Raw genomic sequence first — 25,591 nt, forward strand, 5'->3', positions numbered from 1 at the left:
CACTGTGACACAGACAGTACCCACAGACACTAACACACCAGACATGACCAAGACAACCAGACCTCAAAGGGTTTAAAGACCACCCGATAGAATATCTGATTACGTCACAACCTAATATGTGCATAAACTTTATGGGTGATGTTGATGGGTAGACAATAGTTGATGTTAAAACATGTTTAAACACTAGTTAGCTGGAAAGACACATGTTTGTAAGATGTCTGTGAGCAGAAAAAAAAATCTTTTTGCAATGCCACTGTTGACAGCTGTTTTGTAAATTGTAAGTTTGGTCCAAGGAAAAGGGGGATTTCATGTATTGGTTAGTTGTTTGACACCTGTCTGTACCCATAGTGAAGACGTCATGAGAAGATGCATTGTATGCTGGGAGTTCTTCTGATAAAGACAGCAAAGAGTTGAATACGTCTTTCATGAGTATGATTTAATTTGCTATGTCTATCGGTCTAATTGAATGTATTAAGACAAACAGACACAACAGCCTGCTGTACAGCTGCAACCTTTTTGGGGTCCGTTGAAATGCCATCGGCAGAAAAGATGAATCCAAAGAATTCGAGCCTGAACTTGTTGAATTCACATTACTTTCGGTTGAGTATGAGGCCGCCCTCTTTGAGCTTCTGGAACACTGCTCTGAAGTTGCTTTCATGCTCAGACTGGGAGGTACCGTAGACCAGTGTTTCTCAACCGGGGGTCCGCGGACCCCTAGTGGTCCGTGGTGTAATTGCAAGGGGTCCGTGAAAATAAAATATCTTTAAAAAAAAGATCCTATGACATTTATAGAAATAGGATTATTTTACTCAAATTTGACTGAGACCTTTGTCTACCTAAACTATAAAGGGTAACAGGACTTTTTTCTCTAATTACATCTGTTTCACAAGTGTAATTTATTGTATTTTAATAAGAGATCTCGCTCCCGTTTGCATTGTTAAAAGTTACTGCATAAAAATTCAGTTGTTACATATATCTGAAAGTTACTGAATACATATTCTGTTTTGTTACATATATCTGAACGTTACTGCATAAGAATTCTGTTTTGTTAACTATATCTAAGTTACAACTGAAAGCTCTTATTTTTGCCCCAAAGAGTGAATAAATGCTATAATGCAATTTAAAATGCAGTTTCTACTGTTTCTATCAAATTGCAACCCCCCTCCCCCAAGATCAGGTGGAGGGGTCCTCAGGGTAGATCAAAAATACGCAGGGGGTCCAGGACCCCAAAAAGGGTGAGAACCACTGCCGTAGACGATGATGTCGTCACTCAGATATTTCCCTCCTTTGAGGCCTTGGGGAGTCTGGCAGATTGTGTTCTGAACCACCTCTGCAGCTGATGAGATACCAACGTTCAGGCGTTTATATCGCCTCAAACCAAGGTGGGTGGTGAACGTGGTTATATACCTGCTGCCAGGGTGGAGCTCTAGCTGATGGTACCCTGCTGTCAGATCCAGCTTAGAAAACACAGTGGCTCCATTCAGTTCGTGAATAACATCATCCATGGTGGGTGGGATGTGACATTCACGTTCGATGGCAGTGTTTACTTGACGCATGTCCACGCAGATTCTCACTTTGTCTGGGTCTTTTGGTTTCGGGGATGTGACGATGGGAGATACCCATGGTGTGGGACCTGACACTGTCTCAATTATGTCATCCACTTCCAGCTTTCGCAGTTCATCTACCACTTTCTGCCTTATGTGGAATGGCACACGCCTGTGCAATTGACATATGGGTTTGGCATTGGGGTTGATATGGAGCTTAGCCTGGAAGTCTTTCAGCTTGCCGATTCCATCAAACAGCTCTGGGTAGCTGTCGGCAAGCTCATCTGCAACGGTCCTGCTGGTTGGTGTGGGTGACAAGGACGCCACTAGTGTCATAGCTTAGTATGGAGAAACGGTCCTCTTGAATCACATGGAACATGCCTCGAGACCGTTTATTTTCTTTTTCTGCATTTCCTTTGAACGCACCAACAATCGGGAGAGGGATTTTGGAGCAATTCGGCTCTTAAGCACGACGTCACGACGCACGACGCGACGTCACGTGTGGGCGGAGTTATACTTCCGGTGCCTTGGGGAATCTCACTGCATTATTTTCCACTCAAAACAATATGTCTGAACCCGTAAATATATTTACATTAATGTCTTTTTTAAAAGACGAACCTCTCAGGGTGAAAAAGGGTCTCAATGCTTTCAATTCAGATAGAGTTGTGAACGTAAATGTTTCAGGGGGCATTATAAAAGGCAAGGTACAGGCTTCCATGAAACAGAAAGTTTATCAGGTTGAGGTGAGTGAGCTAACAGGGTTAGCTAGCGTTAGCTTGGTAATGTTGGGTATTCTGGCTTCTGATGTTATATCCCACGTTTACTGGCGATTCATAAGCCTTGGATAAAGACTGCCAGTGCTTTATTTTGTCGGTAGATAATTGTTTTCCGACGTTTGACTTGTTAAAATAACTCTGACGTTCTTGGATCCAAGGCTAGCTTTTCATGTGTCTAGCTCCAGAATGGCTATGATCGTACATACTGTAACGCTGTAAAGGTTTAATGAATTTAAAATACATATTAGGAATTAATGAAATATAGACTTACATGTAAGATCACAGCCATTTTAGGGCTACCATGTGTGCTACGATCTGTTTCTTATTAACGTTATAGGCCACGTTGGATACAGGTCAGCTGGGCACCAGGAAATCTCTGGGCACCTTGATGTAAAATGTTCTATTTTGTCCAAAATGTTTGGAAACATGTAATATTAGAAGAATGGTCTTAACCACATGAACCCCAGCATTCATTTAGTCATCCTCAGACGAGTTTGCCAAGGGTTTTAATTAAATTTAATTAATCAAATTTAAACCTTTGTGCGTATTTAAGGACTGTGGGGCACAACTCCTCACAGCTCTTGAACCATTCTTAAGTCTGTTCCCTCCTAGACCAGTTTGCCATGTGTGACCCTACAGTAGCGCAAGGCTACAGACAACATAGCTCTCGGGATTCATGGGGTCACTCAAACCTCTCCACCACGTTAAGGTGATGGTTCGAGGAGAGCATAACATAATAACATAAAACACAAGACACTTAGTTAGAGCCCTGAAGGACTCTGTCCAACCATATGGGTTGGATAAGTGGTTAAGTAATGTAAAGTATACATGATGTGAACATGCACGGTACATCATTATCATTTAAATATGCAAATTTGCATATTTAAATGTTGTATTCATCATATGGTGATCCTCTTCTTTACGTTGACAGTAGTTTTTGCACTATGCATTTTGTTACCAATGTTGATGTTTTGCACTTTATACATTTTACGTTGACAGTAGTTTTTGCACTATGCATTTTGTTACCAATGTTGATGTTTTGCACTTTATACTTTTTACAGTGACATTAGTTTTTGCACTATGCATTTTGTTACAAATGTGTTTTGATTAAAAAAATCAAGCAGTGTTCTTAATTCAGTATTACTTTATTAAAAGTATAAATACATGAATCTGATTCTGCTTACATTTATTCAAGTCATTTCATGCTATTTCCCGAAGCACACGCACACTTTCAGTATTTTGTTTATGTTTTTAGTGAACTGATATGGGATATTGTCCAAAATGTTGAACAATTTCAACCTCTGAATGGAGCGCTCCACATGGATCCTAGCACTGGATATGAGTTTGTTTTTCTTAACTTCTTCTTGTGTGAACTGTCCATTAACAAGGAAAGACGGGATGTTCTAGACTTCTCCCGTGCTCCAGAAGTCCATTTAGTGTTACGTCGGGCTCTCTCAGCACCTTCCTGCGAAGCCTGGATGATGTGCAGCTCTGTGCTTTTCTGTTTGTAAACTCACAGTTCTTCGCTAGCATGCGTAGCCTGGTGTGGTGGCTCTCCGAATTTTCTCCTGGTTGCTGCACTGCTTTTCTGAATATGTAGACTTGATACTGGACATTCTTTTTGGGTGAAAAATATCCTGTAAGCTTCTGTTTCGTATCTGCATACTTGTCTGCCTCGACTGCCGTAGTATCACAGATATCATGTACTCGTTCTCCTGCTAAGTGCAACAGCTATGCTTTTAGGCTAGCATCGCCAGTAATGTTCATAGCTATGGTATAATTTTCAAACCTTTGTACCCATTTTGTCCATCGTGGTCCAATAGAACTGGGATCACTTTCAGTATCAAATGGAGAGTGACATGGTAACGTTATGTTGGGAGTTAGCTTGTGTCCTCGTTAGCTGAGCAACTCGGTGCGTTCCTCTTTTTTACTACTGCTATCTGAAGTGAACATGAAAAGTGAATACTAAAGAACCTGTAGGAAAACAAATGCTTTTAAATGGTGTCTCATAGGCCTATAGCAATGGGCCTATAGGTCCAAAGCAATGCACTCAAGTAGAAGCCAACCACCAATAGAGTACAGTAAACATTTTTTATTATATTTTTTTTAGAAAACAGATGGCTTTCATTTTATTAACAACAATGAAACATTAATTCCTACCCTCTTACCCCATCCCATCCCACTGTCCCCAAAAAAACTACACAAAATATAGGCAAAGGGAGAAACAACAGAAGAAGCCAAAAATTCACCTTAAAAAGTAAAAATAATATAAAATAAATCATAATTGGTGGTTCACTGGGATAGTGCGCGTACCACAACACTAGTCCCTAACGCATCAGCATGGGTTTGAATCCGGCCCACTTCCATATGCTGCATGTCCTCCCTTCTCTCTTTCCCCACTCATGTCTCTTTTAACTGTACTATCTAATAAAGCTGACATCCGAAAAAAATCTAATAAAATAAAATCTAAATTGCATTTGATATCTTAATCATCCCCATATTCCTCCTCTTCTTCATCATCATCCATGTTAGTGTGTATTTCCTCAAGGTCATCCTCATCTGTCCGCTCTTCTTCCAAGACATCAATGGGGGCCTGGGGGATGACGTCACCCTCAAACCACAGAGGTTCTAGCTTGCCATTGTCATTTACATGAAACCCATGGTCCAAAGGGGATGGGACTTCTGGGTGGTTTTCATGAGCCCTTTTCCAGATTCCTACTTGGTAGTTCACTCTCTTTATGTGCTGCAAAAGGACTCGCTTGCACGGTGGAAAGGTCAATAGAGAGACCTTGTCGCAGCTCGAGGCTTGAGCCACATATTTTCTTGACCTTGACCTCTCTTGCCTCATCAACCTGCTTAACTCGAGGACCAAAGCCATAGAGGCGACAGGTGAACTCTTCGGCACCACTGAGGACAAGCTCATCAAGCTCCCAAGAGTTCCTCACTGCAGCAAAGATCTGAATGAACTTTGAATTCTGATTCAGAATCTTGATCGGTCGCACCTTTCCTTTGCCTTTGAATGCTGAAGTGCAGTCGGCACCAGTGAAGGCATGCAAGGCCAGCGGAGCTGAAACATGTTCTTGTGAATAATTGTCAGCCAGCTGGTTGATACTGATCAGCTTATTTCCCATGTCAAAGATGATGTCAACTGTGAATGATTTGGCGTAGTAGAGGAGAATGAAGAAAATGTCAGTCTTCTGCTCTGACTCTGACTGTTTTGATGTGAGGCATTTTGGTTTGGAAATAATTTATGTAGCGGATCACCCTCACATCAGTTTCCTCATGGTTTGAACAGATCTCAGGTAGAAGTTCTTTTGATATTACTCCAGCATGACATTCTATTTTGAAAGCTTGACCAGCCTCTATGAAGATGACAGGCCTTCTGAGGATCTCTTCCATCATATCTGCAGAGCTCCAGTGCTCAAGAAGTAAATGAATGAATGATTTCTTGTTTTCATCATTTGTGAGGAAAACTTTCCAATCTGCAGGTCGATGAACATTCAGACCACTAACTATGAACCGTTCCCCACAACCTCTACGATCCCTCTCAGCTGATTTTGGTGAATGAAGACGGTCTGCATAAGTGTCTGTGCTGAATACTGTTTGAGCTGCAGCAGGTAGACATTTGAAGGTGCGCTCTGATATAGTCTTCATTGTCCAGGGCACATCGTTCATGTAGAATGAGGAGTTTCCATCTTGAATGAGAGCACATTGGCTAGGAGAGGGGAGCTGTGCATTCTCAGCATCTTTGATCATGTAGTTCATCCCTTGTGCCTTGTTGGTTTTTGCAAAGAAGCCATCGATTGTTGAGATGGAATATGGCATCAGAGTCAGGGGATAGCACATCAGGTCAGAGATGCTGATTTGTGACCTTAGTAGCTGTGATTTGATGAAAATCTGAAAGATAAATCCACTTGTAGCCTTATACTGGATTACTCTCTGGTTTTATGCCATAAGCTTCCTTTTAGGTGTTGTGGAAGACATTGTCTTGAATTTGTTTCTCTTGATAGGATTAAAAAAAAGGACTTTCTTTGTAAGAAGACGATCACGGATGAACTCTTCTTTTTGAGTTTGGCCATTTTTCAGAGCATTCAGCACATCAGAGCGCACCTCTTCTGGCATAGCAGCGCCTGAAGTCAAACTTGTCAAGGGTTGAGAAGTCTCAAGCTTAAATGGGTTGATGAAACTCTGAAATGCTTCTATTGTTTGCTGCACTTGCTCCTCAGACCGATTGATTTCACGTGGTCTTAAATCTCTTTGCTGCTTCTCTGAATGCTCACCTCGGCTGCTAATCATATTCCACATGGCCTCTACAAACTCTCCTTTAGCATGGGCAGTCAGGATGTGATGCTGGCTGGCTTCATAATTGCTGGTGATTCCACAGATTCCAGCTGAGTATGTTCCAGAACCCGAGTTTGACTTAAGCCATTTCATAGCTGTCTCCTCTATTGTTTTGTCAACGTGGCAGCAGTTGCCTGGGATATGTGATCTGGCTACACTGATTGCTCCAGCGCGCAAAAGTTTCTCTGAACCAGGATGTGTTTCCTCAATGTGTTCAAGAAAGCATCCAAAGTATGTGAGGAATCTAGCATAATTCTGCTGATCTGAGTAGAAAAAGAGGTCTGGCATGATGTTTATGGCAGCTTTGTACCCATCATAGTCATTCATTTTGATTGCGCTGTTCATTGACAGGACAAGCCAGATACAGTCCATGTATTCCATCCAAAACCAGCCAATTTCTCCCAGCTCCCCCTTTCTCACTCTTTCTCTAAATGAATTGTATTGTTATGTGGTGAGATATATCAGCCGATGATAGAACTTCAGTTAGAGTAGATTCATTCGGGGTATGTTTTTCCAGAAAAAATGTACCTTCAGCTGAGAGTGCTCCATGAGTTTCCAGATACTTGTCATAGAGGAGTCTTTCAAGACCTTCTAGCATCGACTTGTGTGTGTTCATAGCTCTGTCCCAATTCTTTCCATCAGTGACCCCAGCCACAGAGCCTGTGGTGATCAGTTTTGCTTCCAAAGCCACTTCGACCCATCCACTCCCTTGACAGTATCTTCGGCCTATACCTTTCAAGTAAGCTCCACAGCAATGGAATGTACCAATGAGGATGATGTGCTTTTTATATTTTTCAGGTTCATTCCATATTAGAGGGTAGGCTTTCATGCAAACACCTAGGTCAAATGTACTGATGGTGTACTCTTGTCCAGCTTCAGAGGATGCGACTTGGCTGCATCTAAGGCATTCTTGAATGGTTGTCAAGTCGGTTATGGGAGCATTGATCATGGGATAATACCCAATTGTGGTGAGGCATTTTGGAGAACGGCCAGTAACAGACACCCAACCTGACAGACCAGGGATGTGCTGATCGCCGGAGTTGATTTTACGAGCAATGACCCAAATTATATCACTATCTGATGATTTTGAGTGGTATGTGGATGTGTTATTTGAATTGGATGACTCCAAGTTAGCTGGTTCAGATCGTTTCCGCTTGTAGTAAGTTGGCAACTCCTGAGCAGGACTTTTAAATGATCGTTGTTTTTTTGGAGGTTGGGTGTTCGGATTAGTGTAGGCTGACTCTTGTGTAGGCTGTGTTGTGGTCAGGGCTGCTGCATCTGCACAGGACCCTTGATCTTGCAGGTAGATGCCTACAGCGGTATGAATGGACCCTGCCCCATATACATCTGATACTAGCTGATCAAAATTGTCCCAGTCACAATGGAAGACTGCTCCATCAGGTTGTCTCTTGATAACATCTGAGTTGCTGATTAATGAAGCACTTTCCACAATTGAATTTGCCAGAGCCGTTTCAAGTTCTATTGAGTATGTGTAGGACTCACAGTGGCCAAGTCTATTTATCAGAGTGGTGCAGCTCTTGGATCGGAAGAGATGGCGTAGTGTCACACATAGTAAGATGTGTTTCTTCATCTTCCATTGACCTGCTGTAACTGCTCTGCAGATGTCTTGAGAAATTGATGATGCCAGATTGTCCTCCCGATATGATGGCTTCCTCTCACCGCAGATTAGGTTTAAAACAAATTGGAAAACCTCAGAAGGAATCTCCTCTTTTGGGTCAGGGAGATCCTGAGCTCTAGGAGGCCAAGGGAGTGGTTCAGAATTTTTGAAGGCTTTTAGGATTTTCTTGTGAAGATCATGGCTGATCTCTTTACTCCAATCAGTAATTCCCATCTCATAAGCTGAACGCACTGTCGTCTTCATAGATTCTTGGGATGTACAAAACACTAATGTGTCTTTGTATGGGCAAGATGAGAAGTCGATACTATCTTTGAGATCAGGACAGCATTCGATTTTTAGTCTCAGGTTATGGCTTGTTATATGAGCAGGAGCTTCTTCTCCAAATTGTCTCAAGGTTTCATTATACAAAACAGTAAGATGAGCAAGTTTCACAACCTGACCCTTTTGAATAACTTCTGTTTTTATATGAACATACACCCCATTGAAAGCTTTACCGATCATTCCCTTCTTTGTAGTTATTTCATCCGCTGCAGCTGTAGTGTCAGGCTGAGGTGCTCACTTTACTAAGTACTGCTTGCGACAGCAGTCATGAAATTTAGCCTCCTTAGCAAATAAATCAACTCCCTGGATTTTGCATAACAAATCTTTATCACCTAGTTCCATAGCTTTTTGCTCAATATTTTTGTATGCATTTGATTGGAATTTCTGCAAGCTATATCTATTGCCAGAAGCTTGCTTCACTGTGCCACTTTTGCAGAATATGCAATAATTTCCAAACAAAGCGGAAGAATCCACATGCTCACGTGTTGGTCTAGTAGCGTATTTTTCTGCTTGACAATTTCTTGCTAAAGCACTGTTAGCATTACCGAAAAAAATGCGTCGACAGTTTTCATGATACCCACAATCAGCAGGTAATTCATCAGGAATTGAGTCACAAACATCTGGCATGCCACCACAGTCAGACGTTTGTGTCAAAAGTTTGTTTTTCATGTCGTGGATTTCAGTAAATGCATTAAGTGGATCAGCCTTAGAAGAAAAGGCTATAAACTTAACATTTACTGTCCCCTTACAACCATGCAGAATGCAATTTCCCAGATGTGACTGGGGCGATGGCTGTTTCTTCTGCTTTGAAGAACTCTGGCAAGGTGTCTAGTCTTCATCATCTTGTCGTCTCTTTGGCATCTTGACTGATTCATATACTGTAACAATGCAACCATCTTAAAATCAGTATTGCAATAATGAAATAGGGAGTACTATTCAGTGTGCCAATTCACATGGATTCAAATATAATGCTTTGCATTACAATTATTTCTCTTATCACCTCAAATGTGCAGACTAATAGTATTCCAACTGTAGCTACAACACACCTCATGAATATTGCAACCTCGCTAGCTTGATTGCAAAATTGTGCTTGCTAGCTAGCTAAAACTAAAGAGACTAGCTTAAATCATATTAAGGTTATTAAATATTAGTTTAATAAATATTCTAATCACTGTTATTGTTAATGCTTAGTCACTGGTCTAGAACCTAATACATACCTTCAATCTGTGGTGGCCTTGTGGTATTCAGGCTGCTTCTGATACAGCCCACAGTTACCATGGCAATGGAAATTATACATATCTGCTTTTTTCATATTTGAGGTACTGTAGGCCTATAGTGAAGACTTTCGACCACAGCAAGAGTAATATTTGAGATAGAAAGGTCATCTTGGGCTCAAATTGAAGCTTAAGAACTAGGGAAGTTGTCTATACACAAGTGAGGCATACATATTCACCATAAAGTGCTGAAGAATAATTATTTTGATGATAATTTGTCAGGCGGACAGTACTTTTTTTTGTCTTTTTGGGGATGGTGTGGGTGATATCTTAAAATTGAGTTGCAGCAAGCCCCAGAATCATATTTTCCTGCTTCCCCCTATGTATCAGGATACTCTCTGCCAAATTTCATTCTTGTATGACTATTTATGCCATTGTAGTACCTTAATATTTGCATGTACATAATTTCGCCAGGAACATGGCCCAAAAATTGGGTTTTTGGCCCCCTGTGGCCAAACGGGGCCGAGTTGGGGGTGCTCGTTATCAACTTCTGATGGCCCAAGGTATAGGCTAACAGGAAATAATAGTGAAAAAAAGGTAGCAGAAAACATCCTGAGGGCTGGCCCTGGCTCCCAGCCTATTAGGTATGGGTTTGGTGTGGTTAATGTCTGTGTAAGGATCTGGGAGGCCAGTTGATCAGCATTATAGTCAGTGTTGAGTGTAAATCGGGTTTAAATTAGATCTGAATGGCTGTCCTCAATCACATCCTCATTTGTTGATGCGTCTTGTGCATATGTGACAGAATAGGTCAACTCAAGGTTATTTGTACAGCCCAAATTCACAAGGTAGTCCCGAAGGGCTACACAGTCAGTACAATATACCACAGTATACGACAAATGACACCCTCTGTCCTTGGACCCTAAACCCGAACGAGGAACTCCACAAGAAAAACCTTATCAGGAATAAAATATGTGAGAAACCTCAGGAAGAGCAACATAGGAGGGATCCCTCTTCCAGGATGGACAGACATACAATAGGTGTCAAATGCACAAAATACACAAAAATAAAATAATTATACTGTAACATCATAGATTACATAGAAGGTAATGGAGAATATATACAGTTCATGCATAAAATTTAGCAAATTTAAATGTGCTGGGTAGTAGGGTACTATAAACAAAGTACAAGGCATATGAAGGGAATCTGTGTCCATCCAAGACAATATCAGGAAGCCCACAGATGCAGTCAGGATCCTGCGGGACCCCGCACCACAAAACCAGCTCTGCGCAGTGGGGTCCTGCAGACTCGACTTCACATACACATAAGAGACGAGGCAGACTGACACAGCATTCACACAGAGAGAGAGAGAAGATGAGAGAAGTGATGAGAGTGATGCCAAAATTGTCATAGTTAAAACAAATAGTATAAAATCAATTTTAAACGAGAACCGTGCAAACAATAGTCCCTTTGTCAAGTGCAGACGATAGTCCCTTTGTCAAATGCAGACGCTAGTCCCGTGCGAACGATAGTCCCTTGACTGTGACAAAGGGACAACAGGACGCATCACCAACAGGCTCCGAAGTCATCGGGTGGTCAACAGAGAGAGAGAGAGATGATCCATGGTCATCAGACAGTCCATAAAGGGAAAAAAACTGTCCTGGAACGTGAGTGAGACAGAGACAGAGAGACAGAGAGAGAGAGAGAGAGAGAGAGAGAGAGAGAGAACATTGGGATTCATGGTATTTGGGGCAATTTCAGGCTCATTGTTGGTGATTGTTTGGTTATCTGCTTATTCTGTCTTCAAGTGTGTCCAATCCAGCTCCACTTCCACCTCTGCAGATTTTATCTATCCGCTTGTTTGGTTTCCACAGCTTGATGTAGCTGACTATCTCTGAGATGTTGATTTATCTTGAGTAGGTCAGTGGTGGTCCTCCAAGTTCCCAATCCATACAGGAGAATGGTCAGAGGACAACATCATAAAAAGATACAAAAGGTCATTTTTTTCATCCTCCATTTGGTTAGATGTGATTATACAGACATGTATAAAAAGGAATCAGGGCAGTAAATACCCCTGCTGAACCTGTCTCTCTGTGTAGCTGTTGTTCAGCGCTGTGTCATGTTCGACCATGCTGCATTTCTCTGATAGAAAAGAGTGATTACATTCAAAGACTTTTATTATACATCTTTATATCTTTAATACGGTGTCTGAACATGCAACATCAAATGAGCTGTTTCACCATTACATTACATTACAGTCATTTAGCCAACGCTTTTATCCAAAGCGACTTACAATAAGTGCATTTAATGTAGGAAATCAGGAGAACTACTAGTCATCAGAGGTCATAAGTGCATCTTCTCTCCAAACATGCATCTAAGAGCAAAACCAGGGTAAAGTAAAAGCACAAGAAAGATTTTTTTTAAACGAGTGAATACAATAAGTGTTAAGAGCAAGTAACAGGGTAGTAGTTCTTGAAGAGGTGAGTTTTCAGTTGCGCCGAAAGATGGGCAGCGACTGTCCTGACATCAGTGGGGAGTTCATTCCACCACTGTGGGGTCAGGATAGAAAAGAGCCGTGGCCGGGTCGATCGGCAGCAGCAACCAGGCGTCCCGAGGCAGCAGAGCGAAGTGGTCGGGCAGGGGTGTAGGGTTTGACCATGGCCTGGAGATAGGAAGGAGCTGTTCCTTTCACTGCCCTGTAGGCTAGCTCCAGAGTCTTAAACTGGATGCGAGCAGCTACTGGGAGCCAGTGTAGGGACATGAGAAGGGGAGTTGTGTGGGAGAACTTAGGGCAGTTAAACACCAGACGAGCTGCAGCTTTCTGAACAAGCTCCAGAGGTCTGATGGCCGACGCCGGGGTTCCAGCAAGGAGGGAGTTGCCGTAGTCCAGCCGGGAGATGACCAGAGCCTGGATGAGGACCTGTGCCGTCTCGTCGGTGAGGAATGGGCGAATCATCCTGATGTTATAGAGGAGAAATCTGCAGGAGCAAGCAACCGATGCAACATCTGCAGCAAACAACAGTTGGTCGTCAAGGGTAATACCCAGATTCCTCGCAGTCTGAGCTGGCATCCCCATGGTGTTGTCAATGGTGATGGCCAGGTCTCAGTGCGGGCAACCTTTCCCCGGGAGGAAAATCAGCTCTGTCTTGTCCAGATTAAGCTTCAGGTGGTGTGTCGCCATCCACTCCGAGATGCCAGTCAAGCACTCAGCAATGCGGAACCGAACCTTGTGGAACGCCTGTAGTCAGTCTGCGAGGCTCCGACACATGTCACCTGGTAGGAGCGACCCGTCAGGTAGGATGCAAACATTGAGAGTGCAGAGCCTGTGACATCCAGCCCCTCGAGGGTAGACAGGAGGATCTGGTGGTTCACTGTGTCAAACGCAGCTGACAGGTCCAGGAGTATCAGGTCAGAGGAGAAAGAGTTTGCTCTCGCAGAGTGCAGCAATTCGGTCACTGCAAGGAGGGCTGTCTCTGTCAAGTGACCCACCTTGAACCCAGATTGGTTGGGGTCCAGTAGGTTGTTCTGGTGGAGGTACAAAGAAAGTTGGTTAAAGACAGCACGATCAAGAATTTTGGATAGAATGGGTAGAAGGGAAACCGGTCTGTAGTTTTTGACGTCAGAGGGGTTAAGTGATGGTTTCTTGAGAAGAGGGGTGACTAGCAGTCTTGAAGGCAAATGGAAAGCATCCTGTCTGGAGGGAGGTGTTGATGAGGTGGGTTAGAAAGGGAAGGAGTTCAGATGCTATAGACTGAAGAAGAGGGGAGACCAGGTCAAGGGAGCATGTGGTGGGGCGACTGGATGTGATGAGTTTGAAGACCTCGTCAGGCGAGAGAGGAGCGAGGTGGGATAGGTTGGGATGTGGAGAGGTGAGGGAGGGTGCGTTAGTCCAAGGAGCGCTAACCGGGTGGTGAGAAAAGGAGGATCTGATGTTGTTTACCTTCTTGTCAAAGAAGTTAGCGAAGTCATCAGGGAGAAGGGGGGGAAGTAGGAGGAGAAGGTGGGGGTTGAAGAAGTGTAGAGAAGGTTTCAAAGAGTTTCTTGGGATTAGAGGAAGAGGATTGGATTTTAGAGCGATAGAAGGCAGCTTTAGCAGCAGAAAGGGAGGAGGAGAAAGTGGAAAGAAGAGATTGGAAGTTGAAAAGGTCCTCTGGGAGTTTGCCTTTTCTCCATTTGCACTCTGCCTCTCTTAGGCTCCATCTGTCAGTGCGTACTGAGTCAGACAGCCAAGGGGCAGGTGGAATTGGGCGTGCAGGCCTGGAGGTGAGGGGACAGAGGTTGTCCAGAGAAGAGGAGAGGGTAGAGGGAAGAAGATCAGTAGCAGTGTCAGGGAGTAGGAGAGAGAAAGATTCAGGTGAAGGGAGGATAGAGGTAACAGAGGAAGAAAGATCAGTGGCGGAGAGAGAGCAAAGGTGTCTACGGGTGGAAACCATATGGGTAGGGGGAGGGGCTGAGAGAGGAGAGAGAGTAGGACATGAAATAGTGGTCAGAGAGCTGGAGGGAAGTAACAGAGAGTTTGGAAATAGGACAGTGTCTAGTAAAGAGAAGGTCCAGCATGTTGCCGGCCTTGTGTGTAGGAGGTGAGGGTGAGAGGTGAAGGTCAAAGGAGGAGAGGAAAGAGAGAAGAGGATCTAGCTTGTCAGCGTGGATGTTGAAGTCACCGAGAAAGATAAGTGCAGAGTCATCATCAGGGAAGTGTGAGACAAGTGTGTCACACTCCTCCAGAAACTCACCAAGGGGACCTGGTGGGCGGTACACAACCACAATGGTGAGTTTGACTGGATAAGAGACAGTAACAGCATGAAATTCAAAAGAGGGCGGAGAAGATTGTCGAATGGAAACAAGAGAGTATTTCAATTTCGGGGAGATTAGCAGGCCAGTACCACCACCTCGCCTCCCAGCTCTAGGAGCGTGAGAAAAAGAGTACACATCTGACAGAGCTGCGGGCATAGTAGTGTTTTCTGACGTGATCCAGGTCTCAGTTAGAGCAAGAAAGCTGAGGGAGAGCAAGGATGCGTAGCCTGAGATGAACTCAGCTTTTGGCACCGCGGACTGGCAAATCCAGAGTCCTCCTGTCACCACTTGCTCAACGTGAATAGAGAGAGTGGGATAGATGAGATTGGTAGGGTCACAGCACCTAGGAGTGACCCAACGTCTATGCCAGTCCCGGGAAGAGGAAAGGACAGGAATACGAAGGAAACACATGGTCTATACTAGGTACACAAAATACAGATGACTGACCGGATCTAAAAAGAGCAGTCCTTGCTTGATGAAGTCTTGGCTTGAAAAAGTCACGCTTGCCTTTGTTCACTCTAGCATTTGTTCAGCCTAGACTTGATTGCCCTCAGCTTGTTTGCCTAGCAGCAGTGATTTAAAGAACACAATGATTGCTAATTGTCTGCCAGGAGTGCAGGTCACACCCTGGCCACTTAACACCCAATAGGCCAAAGAGCTAAAATGAAAGTAGGCATATTGCCCAGAAACTGGTCACTTATGTAAAACTCTATCAAACCTCACTCAAACCTATTAAAACTGCAAACAGCAAGTTACCAAGGAATATATTTATAAGCTAAAAGGATAACTAAGTCGAAACAGCTAAGCAACAAGAATTATTTAAGGACGCACTAGTCATCAGGAAAAAGATGTGGAAAGATGAGGCGATCTTGTCTCTCAAATAATTGTCCAGAAGCATCCCGTTATAAGACACTTTCACACACGCAGCCTTTAATGTTAGTACAATTCAATTCAATTCAATTCAGTTTATTGTCATTAAAAACAATGTGCAGGCACGTGTTAAAAATGAAATGAGGGCTGTGGCTTCACCAAACAGTGCAAGACAGACACAGACAAACACAGCAAATACAGTATAAGATATACACACGTGAAGACCAAAAGCTAAAAATAAGTTAAAAAAAGCAGGGGTACAAAATATTTAAAAATATCTACAGACATTCAGTATAACGTCATTTTGCTATCGGGTGTCATGTGTGAATACGGGTCTGGTACAGACATGACGGTAAATCCATTCCAGCTTGACAACTAAAGACCTGGTAGCATTACCGCTAAAGTTCATACTAGCAAATGTGTGAACAAATGCGTTATGTTAGCACAAGACCAGGACGCTCTGAAATACGACACTCTTTTGTCAACATATACAGACCAATCACAAAGTTCTCAGGAGGTAACATGATTATTCCACTTCATTTAAAGCGGGAGATTCTGGGCGTCCGGGTAGCGTATCGGTCTATTACGTTGCCTGTTGCCTCCGGCTTGGTCGGGCGTCCCTACAGACAAAATTAGCCGTGTTTGCAGGTGGGAAGCCGGATGTGGGTATGTGTCCTGGTCGCTGCCCTAGTGCCTCCTCTGGTCGGTCGAGGCGCCTATTCGGGGGGGAACTGGGGTGAATAGCACGATCCTCCCACGCGCTACGTCCCCCTGATGAAACTCCTCACAAGAAGCAGCTGGCGACTCCACATGTACCGGAGGAGGCATGTGGTAGTCTGCAGCCCTCCTTGGATCGGCAGAGCAGGTGGATCAGTGTCCGGGACGGCTTGGAAAATGGTGGGAAAACGGTGGAAAATGGCGGTGCGAACTCAACGTTTGCGACGGCCTCCCCAAGGGGGGTCTTTATCCATGTCTGCGTCTGCATCCGAGTTTGTCCTCGTGTGAAGAATTATGCCTGTGATTGTCGATTTCATTTGATGGTTGGGAGAGCTGGCGCTGGATTGGCTTGGAGGTTGGTCTGCTGTGTCCTGTGGACCGAGGACCACGGCCCTGCTTTGAGCTGCGCCCGAAGAGGAAACACCGAGGGCGGTGTGACAGGACGCGGATGCAGGACAAGCTAAGCTAGCTGCTAGCCCATGCAGACCGGCGGTTCCGATAACACTGAGGGCGGTCTGGCGGCGGCTTCGCCTGGCGTTAGCTGTGCATTGTTTTTGTCTGCATCTGTGTTTGTGTCGTCGTGTGGCGTACGGGGAAGGTGTCTGGCTGGGAGAGCTGGCGTTGGATCGGCTGGGGGCGCCTGGTCTGCTGCGTCCTGTGGGCCCAAGGACCTCGGTCCCCGCCTGGAGCTGCACCCGAAGAGGAAACACCGAGGGCGTTCTGACTGGACGTGGAAGGCGGGCAGGCTAGGCTAACTGCTAGCCCATGCAGACCGGCGATTCCGACAGTCATCCTGGCTGGCGTTCGTTCTGTGGAGAGTGAAATTTTTTTGTACTATGTTGCAAATTAACGGAATGGACTGTGCTGTTGACTGTTTTTGTGCGGGTTTTTTTGTTTTGTTTTGTTTTATTTTGTTTTGTTTTTTGGGTTTTTTTTTTGCTTTTTGCTTTGTTCTCTCCGTTTTTGTATGTTTTTGGTGGTGTCGTTTTCTTTTGGATATGTGTTTTTTGTCTTTTGTGTTGCACTGCTTGTGGGCTGGCAGAAACGAAATTCTGTCTCTTTTGTGTATGAAAGTACATGATTGTACTTTGTTTCTAATTCTTTTTGATTTCTGATTCAGATTCTGGAAGAGTAGAGCAGTGTTTCTCAACCGGGGGTCCGCGGACCCCTAGTGGTCCGTGGTGTAATTGCAAGGGGTCCGTGAAAATAAAATCTCTTTAAAAAAAAGATCCTATGACATTTATAGAAATAGGATTATTTTGCTCAAATGTGACTGAGAACTTTATCTACCTTAACTATAAAGGGTAACAGGACTTTTTTCTCTAATTACATCTGTTTCACAAGTGTAATTTATTGTATTTTAATAAGAGATCTCTCTCCCGTTTGCATTGTTAAAAGTTACTGCATAAAAATTCTCTTGTTACATATATCTGAAAGTTACTGAATACATATTCTGTTTTATTCTATATATCTGAAAGTTACTGCATAAGAATTCTGTTTTGTTAACTATATCTAAGTTACAACTGAAAGCTCTTATTTTTGCCCCAAAGAGTGAATAAATGCTATAAGGCAATTTAAAATGCAGTTTCTACTGTTTCTATCAAATTGCAACCCCCCTCTCCCAAGATCAGGTGGAGGGGTCCTCAGGGTAGATCAAAAATACGCAGGGGGTCCAGGACCCCAAAAAGGTTGAGAACCACTGGAGTAGAGTATTGGCCAAGTACAATTGGGGGGGGGTTGTTTTTTTTTTTTAAATTTATCCATACAACCTGCTATCGAAAAGTTGGTATTTTGTCAAAAGCAATTTGTTAACATTTGGCAAAAATTGAAAATTGGATGGACTGTGAGGTATAGGAATTCTTTAACATTATCGTGGATGAAGAGTTGAGTTGTCAGCACTGAGACAAGCGTCTTCACCAGCCATTTTTCCCACCAAAAATTCTGTTGCAAGATCAGAACGACATGCCCATGAAATGGCAAAGGGGACTGTAGCGGTATTGGTGGTGGTGTGTGTATAGTCACAGTGTGTTAAAATAACACAAATGTGTTGCTTGTGTGAACAACAGAAGCTGCTGCCCAGGAAATTGCCTGCAGTTTATTCTCTTAATGCAAGGGAATATATATGTGAATGTGTCTTTAGAGCAACCATATTCAGACTTACAGCCTCCAGGATTTTGTGTTATAGTATTTACACTACATTTAAAAAGCATCATTCTCTCTCTCTCTCAGTCTCAAGAAACAGAATGGAGGAAGCTGGGGATGATGATGCTGTTTTTGTGTTTATAAAAATGTTAAGAGCTCGTTTAAAAGTAGATTGTTGCTCCTTTAAAATGATGCATGATCTGGAAAGTTTTCGCAATGTGTGGTGTTGTAAAAATGTACTTTGCTGTGTTGTTGATGATGAGCTGATCTTGGGGAGTGCCCTGAGATGATTTAGATTCTGTGAATCTTGTGTTACTGACCATGTTGGTCTTTGTGTTGTAATTTTCTTGTGATTTTTATTAAGGTACTGTTGAAAGTCTCTCTCTCTCTCTCTCTCTCTCCCTTTACATCTGACGGCGACTCCTCCCAGGACACGTTTGATGCAGAGCTTCAAAGAGTCCCACTCCCATGAGTCCTTGCTCTCTCCCAGCAGTGCTGCTGAGGCGCTGGACCTCACCCTGGATGAGGATGCCATCATCAAACCCGTCCACTCTAGCATCCTGGGACAGGAGTACTGCTTTGAGGTGAGGCCGTCACTGTGAGTCCATCATGCTCACAACACAAAGCAAGTGTACGAAGTCAGCGGTACAGGAGCTGATTCTCCATTGTTTCAAAAAAGAAAACTAAAGCAACGGGACGTTCAGTATGTCCCAAGTTCCAAAGGGATTTGTCACTAAGATCTGGTCCTAAACAAAACAACAACCCATGAAATAACTTGATTGTGGCTTTCCTGTAATGTCGACATAGCAGAAAATTCACTCTGAATAAAAGACTGTTGCAGCACCTTGGTTAGTCTGCATACAGGTACTAACAGCTGTGGTTGTTAATGTTACCGTTGGCTATAACCTCAGGTGACTACGGCATCGGGAACCAAGTGCTTTGCTTGTCGCTCGGCTGCAGAGAGAGACAAATGGATCGAGAACCTTCAGAGAGCGGTCAAGCCCAACAAGGTGAAGTGAGAGAAAGGGATGTGTCTCTCTCTCTCCTCCCTGTCTGCCGCCATTGTCTTGTTTTCAGTTAGGAGCGCACCGCTTCATTTCTATGTGTGTCTACACCATTCTGTGTTTGTGTGTGTCTGTGTCGGACGATACAGCGGCTATAACAACATGCACATGTTGTTTGAACGGTAGCTGCACCAAACACATATCAAAAAAATAAGATGCTAGGTAGGTCAGCCTTCTGGATCTGTCCTGAGTAAAACAAGTATTCTGATTTTGGTTGTTGAAATATCTCGCTTACTGTAAAAAAGGAAGCCGCCATGTGGCAGAAGTAAAGCTGTGTATGTGACAGCAACCGGGGACCAGAAGTTATTAAGCTGAACTGAGGTGAAACATCATCCGAGTCAAATGACTCATCCAGATGCTTGGGTCGCAGGGGTCCTGGCTGAGTCAATGAGCTCCAAGGACTTGGCTCACTCAACACCCCCCCCCCCCCCCCACACACACACACACCTACACACACATCTACAGAGATAAGACAAATGCAAACACAGAGATACTCATTATGCCTATTAATTTCTGGTCTCTTAATCCGAATGCTGTCATGAGTCTTGAAATGCTTGTTCTTTTAAAAGAGAGCAGCCCCTTCTCTGTATTTCAATACACGTGGAGATAAACAGGAAGTGAATGTGGACAGGAAGTGGAGATGATAAAGGAGGGGACAGGACAGCGTGAGTAAGGACTAAAACCTGTGCTGTTGGCAGCTACATGCGTTCACTAGCAAATTGAGCCACCAGATGCCCAGGCCATTCAAACTGAGCTTTGGGAGCAGCAGTGATGACATTGGCTCTGGTTTTGACACGGCACACAAACTAAGGATGCACGATATTGAAATTTTTGCTAATATTTGATAACTAATCATTTCCATGGTCATTTTGAATGGTACCTATCAGATATTTTTCGTTTCATTACAATGCCACCATGTGTCTTAGTGTCCTTAGTGTCCTTTTCCCTTTATTATACTGTAACTGCAATGCCTGCTGCAGATGCAGATGTCTAAAAAAAAACCCCACTGATTTACTTACTGGTTTGTTTACCTGTCCTGATTTATTACCACACTGTTTCACTGAAGGAGATGACCAAAATTTACTACAACTTAATGGAGAAAACATGTAATATTTATTTTCATATAACATATTCAAACATCGGCCCTGTGATGGCCTGGCATCCTGTCCAGGGTGTCCTCTCGCCTGCTGACCAATGACTGCTGGGATAGGCTCCAGTGTCCCCACAACCCTGAGAGCAGGATAAGCAGTTTGGATAATGGATGGATGGATATTCAAACATCTTTGCTCTTACATGTGTTCTGCAACAGGTGGATCTTTAAAGCTTCCCTGTAAAATGCTGACAATCACACTGTTGCCTCAAGTCAAAATAATTTGTTGTAACTATCCAAAGGGGGAAATTTGCTCCCCTCAATCATCTCAAAACCTTTTTAGAAGTAAACGTAAAGTTAAATATTAACTCTCTCCATTCAAAATAGGCTACAAATTGTCACATTGAAACAGAAATAGCCCACACTGCAGACATTTCTTTGTAGGCTGTACCGCCACCTGTCTCTGCATCAACACAGGTCACATAATTAATGCGTTGGTTTTTTGGTGCGACATTTGGTGCATAATTTTGATATCTGTCCCGATACCGATAACACATTTTCAAGCAATTTTTGCCGATACCGATAAGCTGATCAACATACCTTGCACCTCTAACACAAACGGAGAGCTTAGCAACTTTGGTTATTGCTGATGCTGAAGTATTTGGCCATCTAAATGAGGATTTTAGGAGTTCCAGCTGAGCAGGGGGCGAACAACAGGGGCATTTCAGCCCAGTTAGAATGAGTCAGCCCCCGCTGACAAAGACATCGCTCCGTGCAATCAACATAACACTGCTCCCACGGGGGATGTCAGATTTAGCTTGGGCTTTGCAATCATGATCAGGAAGTGCAGCTTTCTACAACATCACCACCACTCTCTGCCACTTTGCAGCACAAATGCATTCATGTCCTGTGTCTCTATCACACTCACAAGTCCAGTCAGACCATTTGATCGCACTGATTATTCTTATTATTCTCTTAAATTGTCGTTGCATCGCTGTCATCCTCTCCTTATCCATCTTGTTATATATATATATATATATATATATATATATATATATATATATATGTGTGTGTGTGTGTGTGTGTGTGTGTGTGTGTGTGTGTGTGTGTGTGTATGTATGTACACTCACTGGCCACTTTATTAGGTACACCTTGCTAGTACCGGGTTGGACCCCCTTTTGCCTTCAGAACTGCCTTAATCCTTCGTGGCATAGATTCAACAAGGTACTGAAAACATTCCTCAGAGAGTTTGGTCCATATTGACATGATAGCATCACGCAGTTGCTGCAGATTTGTCGGCTGCACATCCATGATGCGAATCTCCCGGTCCACCACATCCGAAAGGTGCTCTATTGGATTGAGCTCTGGTGACTGTGGAGGCCATTTGAGTACAGTGAACTCATTGTCATGTTCAAGAAACCAGTCTGAGATGATTCGAGCTTTATGACATGGCGCATTATCCTGCTGGAAGTAGCCATCAGAAGATGGGAACACTGTGGTCATAAAGGGATGGACATGGTCAGCAACAATACTCAGGTAGGCTGTGGCGTTGACACGATGCTCAATTGGTACTAAGGGGCCCAAAGTGTGCCAAGAAAATATCCCCCACACCATTACACCACCACCACCAGCCTGAACCATTGATACAAGGCAGGATGGATCCATGCTTTCATGTTGTTGACGCCAAATTCTGACCCTACCATCCGAATGTCGCAGCAGAAATCGAGACTCATCAGACCAGGCAACGTTTTTCCAATCTTCTATTGTCCAATTTTGGTGAGCCTGTGCGAATTGTAGCCTCAGTTTCCTGTTCTTAGCTGACAGGAGTGGCACCCGGTGTGGTCTTCTGCTGCTGTAGCCCATCTGCCTCAAGGTTCGACGTGTTGTGCGTTCAGAGATGCTCTTCTGCATACCTCGGTTGTAATGAGTGGTTATTTGAGTTACTGTTGCCTTTCTATCAGCTCGAACCAGTCTGGCCATTCTCCTCTGACCTCTGGCATCAACAAGGCATTTTCGCCCACAGAACTGCCGCTCACTGGATATTTTCTCTTTTTCGGACCATTCTCTGTAAACCCTAGAGATGGTTGTGCGTGAAAATCCCAGTAGATCAGCAGTTTCTGAAATACTCAGACCAGCCCGTCTGGCACCAACAACCATGCCACGTTCAAAGTCACTTAAATCACCTTTCTTCCCCATTCTGATGCTCGGTTTGAACTGCAGCAGATCGTCTTGACCATGTCTACATGCCTAAATGCATTGAGTTGCTGCCATGTGATTGGCTGATTAGAAATTTGTGTTAACGAGCAGTTGGACGGGTGTGCCTAATAAAGTGGCCGGTGAGTGTATATATATATGTATGTGTGTGTGTGTATATATATATATATATATGTTTCAGCCCAACGTTTTTTTAATTTTTTTATATGTTTCAGCTCAAGTTTTTTGTTTGAGCTCAACATTTTTGTATTGAAAAAGTAAAAAACGTTAAACAGATACAGGAAACACATACAGGAAAAAAGTATTAAACTTTTTTTAAACTGTATCTGTTGATATATATATATATATATATATATATATGTATATATATATATATATATATGTATATGTATATATATATATAAAATTTTGTGTTTATACAAGTTTTTTTTGTTTGTTTTGTTTTGGTATTTCGAGCTGCATTTATTTGAAGCGATTGTTCCCTCCAAAAAAAACCCCTCTCACACCCACAGAGTTAAAGTGGGATGTTGTGAACCCCTTACCTGTTATCGATCAACGATCAGAATAAAGACCCTAAAATCATATTTGAATGTCCCGTGTGTAATTCCCCCGGCTTCAGATATATATAATCCAGTGATTGACAGCTGATGATTGCTTATGGAATGAAACAGGCTTGTACTGTCTCATCAAGAACTTGCTTGACTCACTGGATTATTTTGCTCCTTATTTGTTGAGCACTTTCCCTACTGTTGAGTGTTTCTTTAAACAAAGTTTATATATATATATATACACTACCGTTCAAAAGTTTGGGATCACCCAAACAATTTTGTGTTTTCCATGAAAAGTCACACTTATTCACCACCATATGTTGTGAAATGAATAGAAAATAGAGTCAAGACATTGACAAGGTTAGAAATAATGATTTGTATTTGAAATAAGATTTTTTTTACATCAAACTTTGCTTTCGTCAAAGAATCCTCCATTTGCAGCAATTACAGCATTGCAGACCTTTGGCATTCTAGCTGTTAATTTGTTGAGGTAATCTGGAGAAATTGCACCCCACGCTTCCAGAAGCAGCTCCCACAAGTTGGATTGGTTGGATGGGCACTTCTTTGAGCAGATTGAGTTTCTGGAGCATCACATTTGTGGGGTCAATTAAACGCTCAAAATGGCCAGAAAAAGAGAACTTTCATCTGAAACTCGACAGTCTATTCTTGTTCTTAGAAATGAAGGCTATTCCATGCGAGAAATTGCTAAGAAATTGAAGATTTCCTACACCGGTGTGTACTACTCCCTTCAGAGGACAGCACAAACAGGCTCTAACCAGAGTAGAAAAAGAAGTGGGAGGCCGCGTTGCACAACTGAGCAAGAAGATAAGTACATTAGAGTCTCTAGTTTGAGAAACAGATGCCTCACAGGTCCCCAACTGGCATCTTCATTAAATAGTACCTGTTAGAGCCCGTTTGTGCTGTCCTCTGAAGGGAGTAGTACACACCGGTGTAGGAAATCTTCAATTTCTTAGCAATTTCTCGCATGGAATAGCCTTCATTTCTAAGAACAAGAATAGACTGTCGAGTTTCAGATGAAAGTTCTCTTTTTCTGGCCATTTTGAGCGTTTAATTGACCCCACAAATGTGATGCTCCAGAAACTCAATCTGCTCAAAGAAGTGCCCATCCAACCAATCCAACTTGTGGGAGCTGCTTCTGGAAGCGTGGGGTGCAATTTCTCCAGATTACCTCAACAAATTAACAGCTAGAATGCCAAAGGTCTGCAATGCTGTAATTGCTACAAATGGAGGATTCTTTGACGAAAGCAAAGTTTGATGTAAAAAAAATCTTATTTCAAATACAAATCATTATTTCTAACCTTGTCAATGTCTTGACTCTATTTTCTATTCATTTCACAACATATGGTGGTGAATAAGTGTGACTTTTCATGGAAAACACGAAATTGTTTGGGTGATCCCAAACTTTTGAACGGTAGTGTATATATATATATATATATATATATATATATATATATATATATATATATATATATCCAGCCCCTTTGATTCATTACATCTCACCTTCCTGCCCTCTTCTCAGCTTCTCAGCTCCATTCTTTTTCTGTCAAGTTCACAGACTGACCTACTATTGCCCATTGTGTTGTCATTTATATCCTTTCTCTCTCTCTCTCTCTCTCTCTCTCTCTCACTTACACACACACACGCACACACACACACAAAATGTGGTCCCACAGCTTGGATTTAATGATGTGTTTGTTCTTTTTTTGTACTCATGTCTCATCTTCATCTTCATTCATGTCATCCTCTGTCTGTAAAGCCTTACAAAGAACCTGTTAAAAGTGCTGTATGAATAAATTTGAGTTGACTTCATTTCTGTGCAGGACAACAGCCGGAGAGTCGACAATGTGCTCAAACTGTGGATCATAGAGGCCCGCGAGCTTCCAGCCAAGAAGCGCTACTATTGCGAGCTTTGTCTGGACGACATGCTGTATGCCCGCACCACCAGCAAGCCCCGGACTGACACCGTCTTCTGGGGGGAGCACTTTGAATTCAACAACTTGCCAGCTGTCCGCAACCTACGCCTTCATCTATACAAGGAGACGGACAAAAAAAGACGCAAGGTGAGGAAGAGTTTTCTTGAGCAACTTGATGTCAGCAGCTATTCAGTTGTACCAAACACAGCAACATGGAAAGTTGAATCAGTTCATGTGGACACAATGTTCACTAAGAGCAACACTTCATCACTCATGATCACGTTTCTCTCAATAGACGTTGTGTCCAGGTGATTCAACCTTCTGTGATTTCCTTACCTGGAGTATTGAGCATGCATAAAGACAAAACACAGCGGGGCGTCCGGGTA

General features: G+C 43.1%; 1 protein-coding gene across 1 annotated transcript in view; it reads left to right on the forward strand.

The window, feature by feature from the left end:
• The window catches only part of syngap1b (synaptic Ras GTPase activating protein 1b), a gene marked incomplete at its 3' end in the record, with an annotated part of 199,681 nt that overhangs the window by 118,674 nt on the left and 55,416 nt on the right, over positions 1 to 25,591 (forward strand). Inside the window, exons 5-7 of the mRNA XM_056286999.1 lie at positions 18,786 to 18,939; positions 19,267 to 19,365; positions 25,113 to 25,352. Of these exons, the coding sequence (XP_056142974.1) occupies positions 18,786 to 18,939; positions 19,267 to 19,365; positions 25,113 to 25,352 (493 nt within the window). The remainder of the gene's footprint in view (positions 1 to 18,785; positions 18,940 to 19,266; positions 19,366 to 25,112; positions 25,353 to 25,591) is intronic.

This window comes from Lampris incognitus, chromosome 9 (genome assembly GCF_029633865.1).
Source record: "Lampris incognitus isolate fLamInc1 chromosome 9, fLamInc1.hap2, whole genome shotgun sequence".
Taxonomy (NCBI): domain Eukaryota; kingdom Metazoa; phylum Chordata; class Actinopteri; order Lampriformes; family Lampridae; genus Lampris; species Lampris incognitus.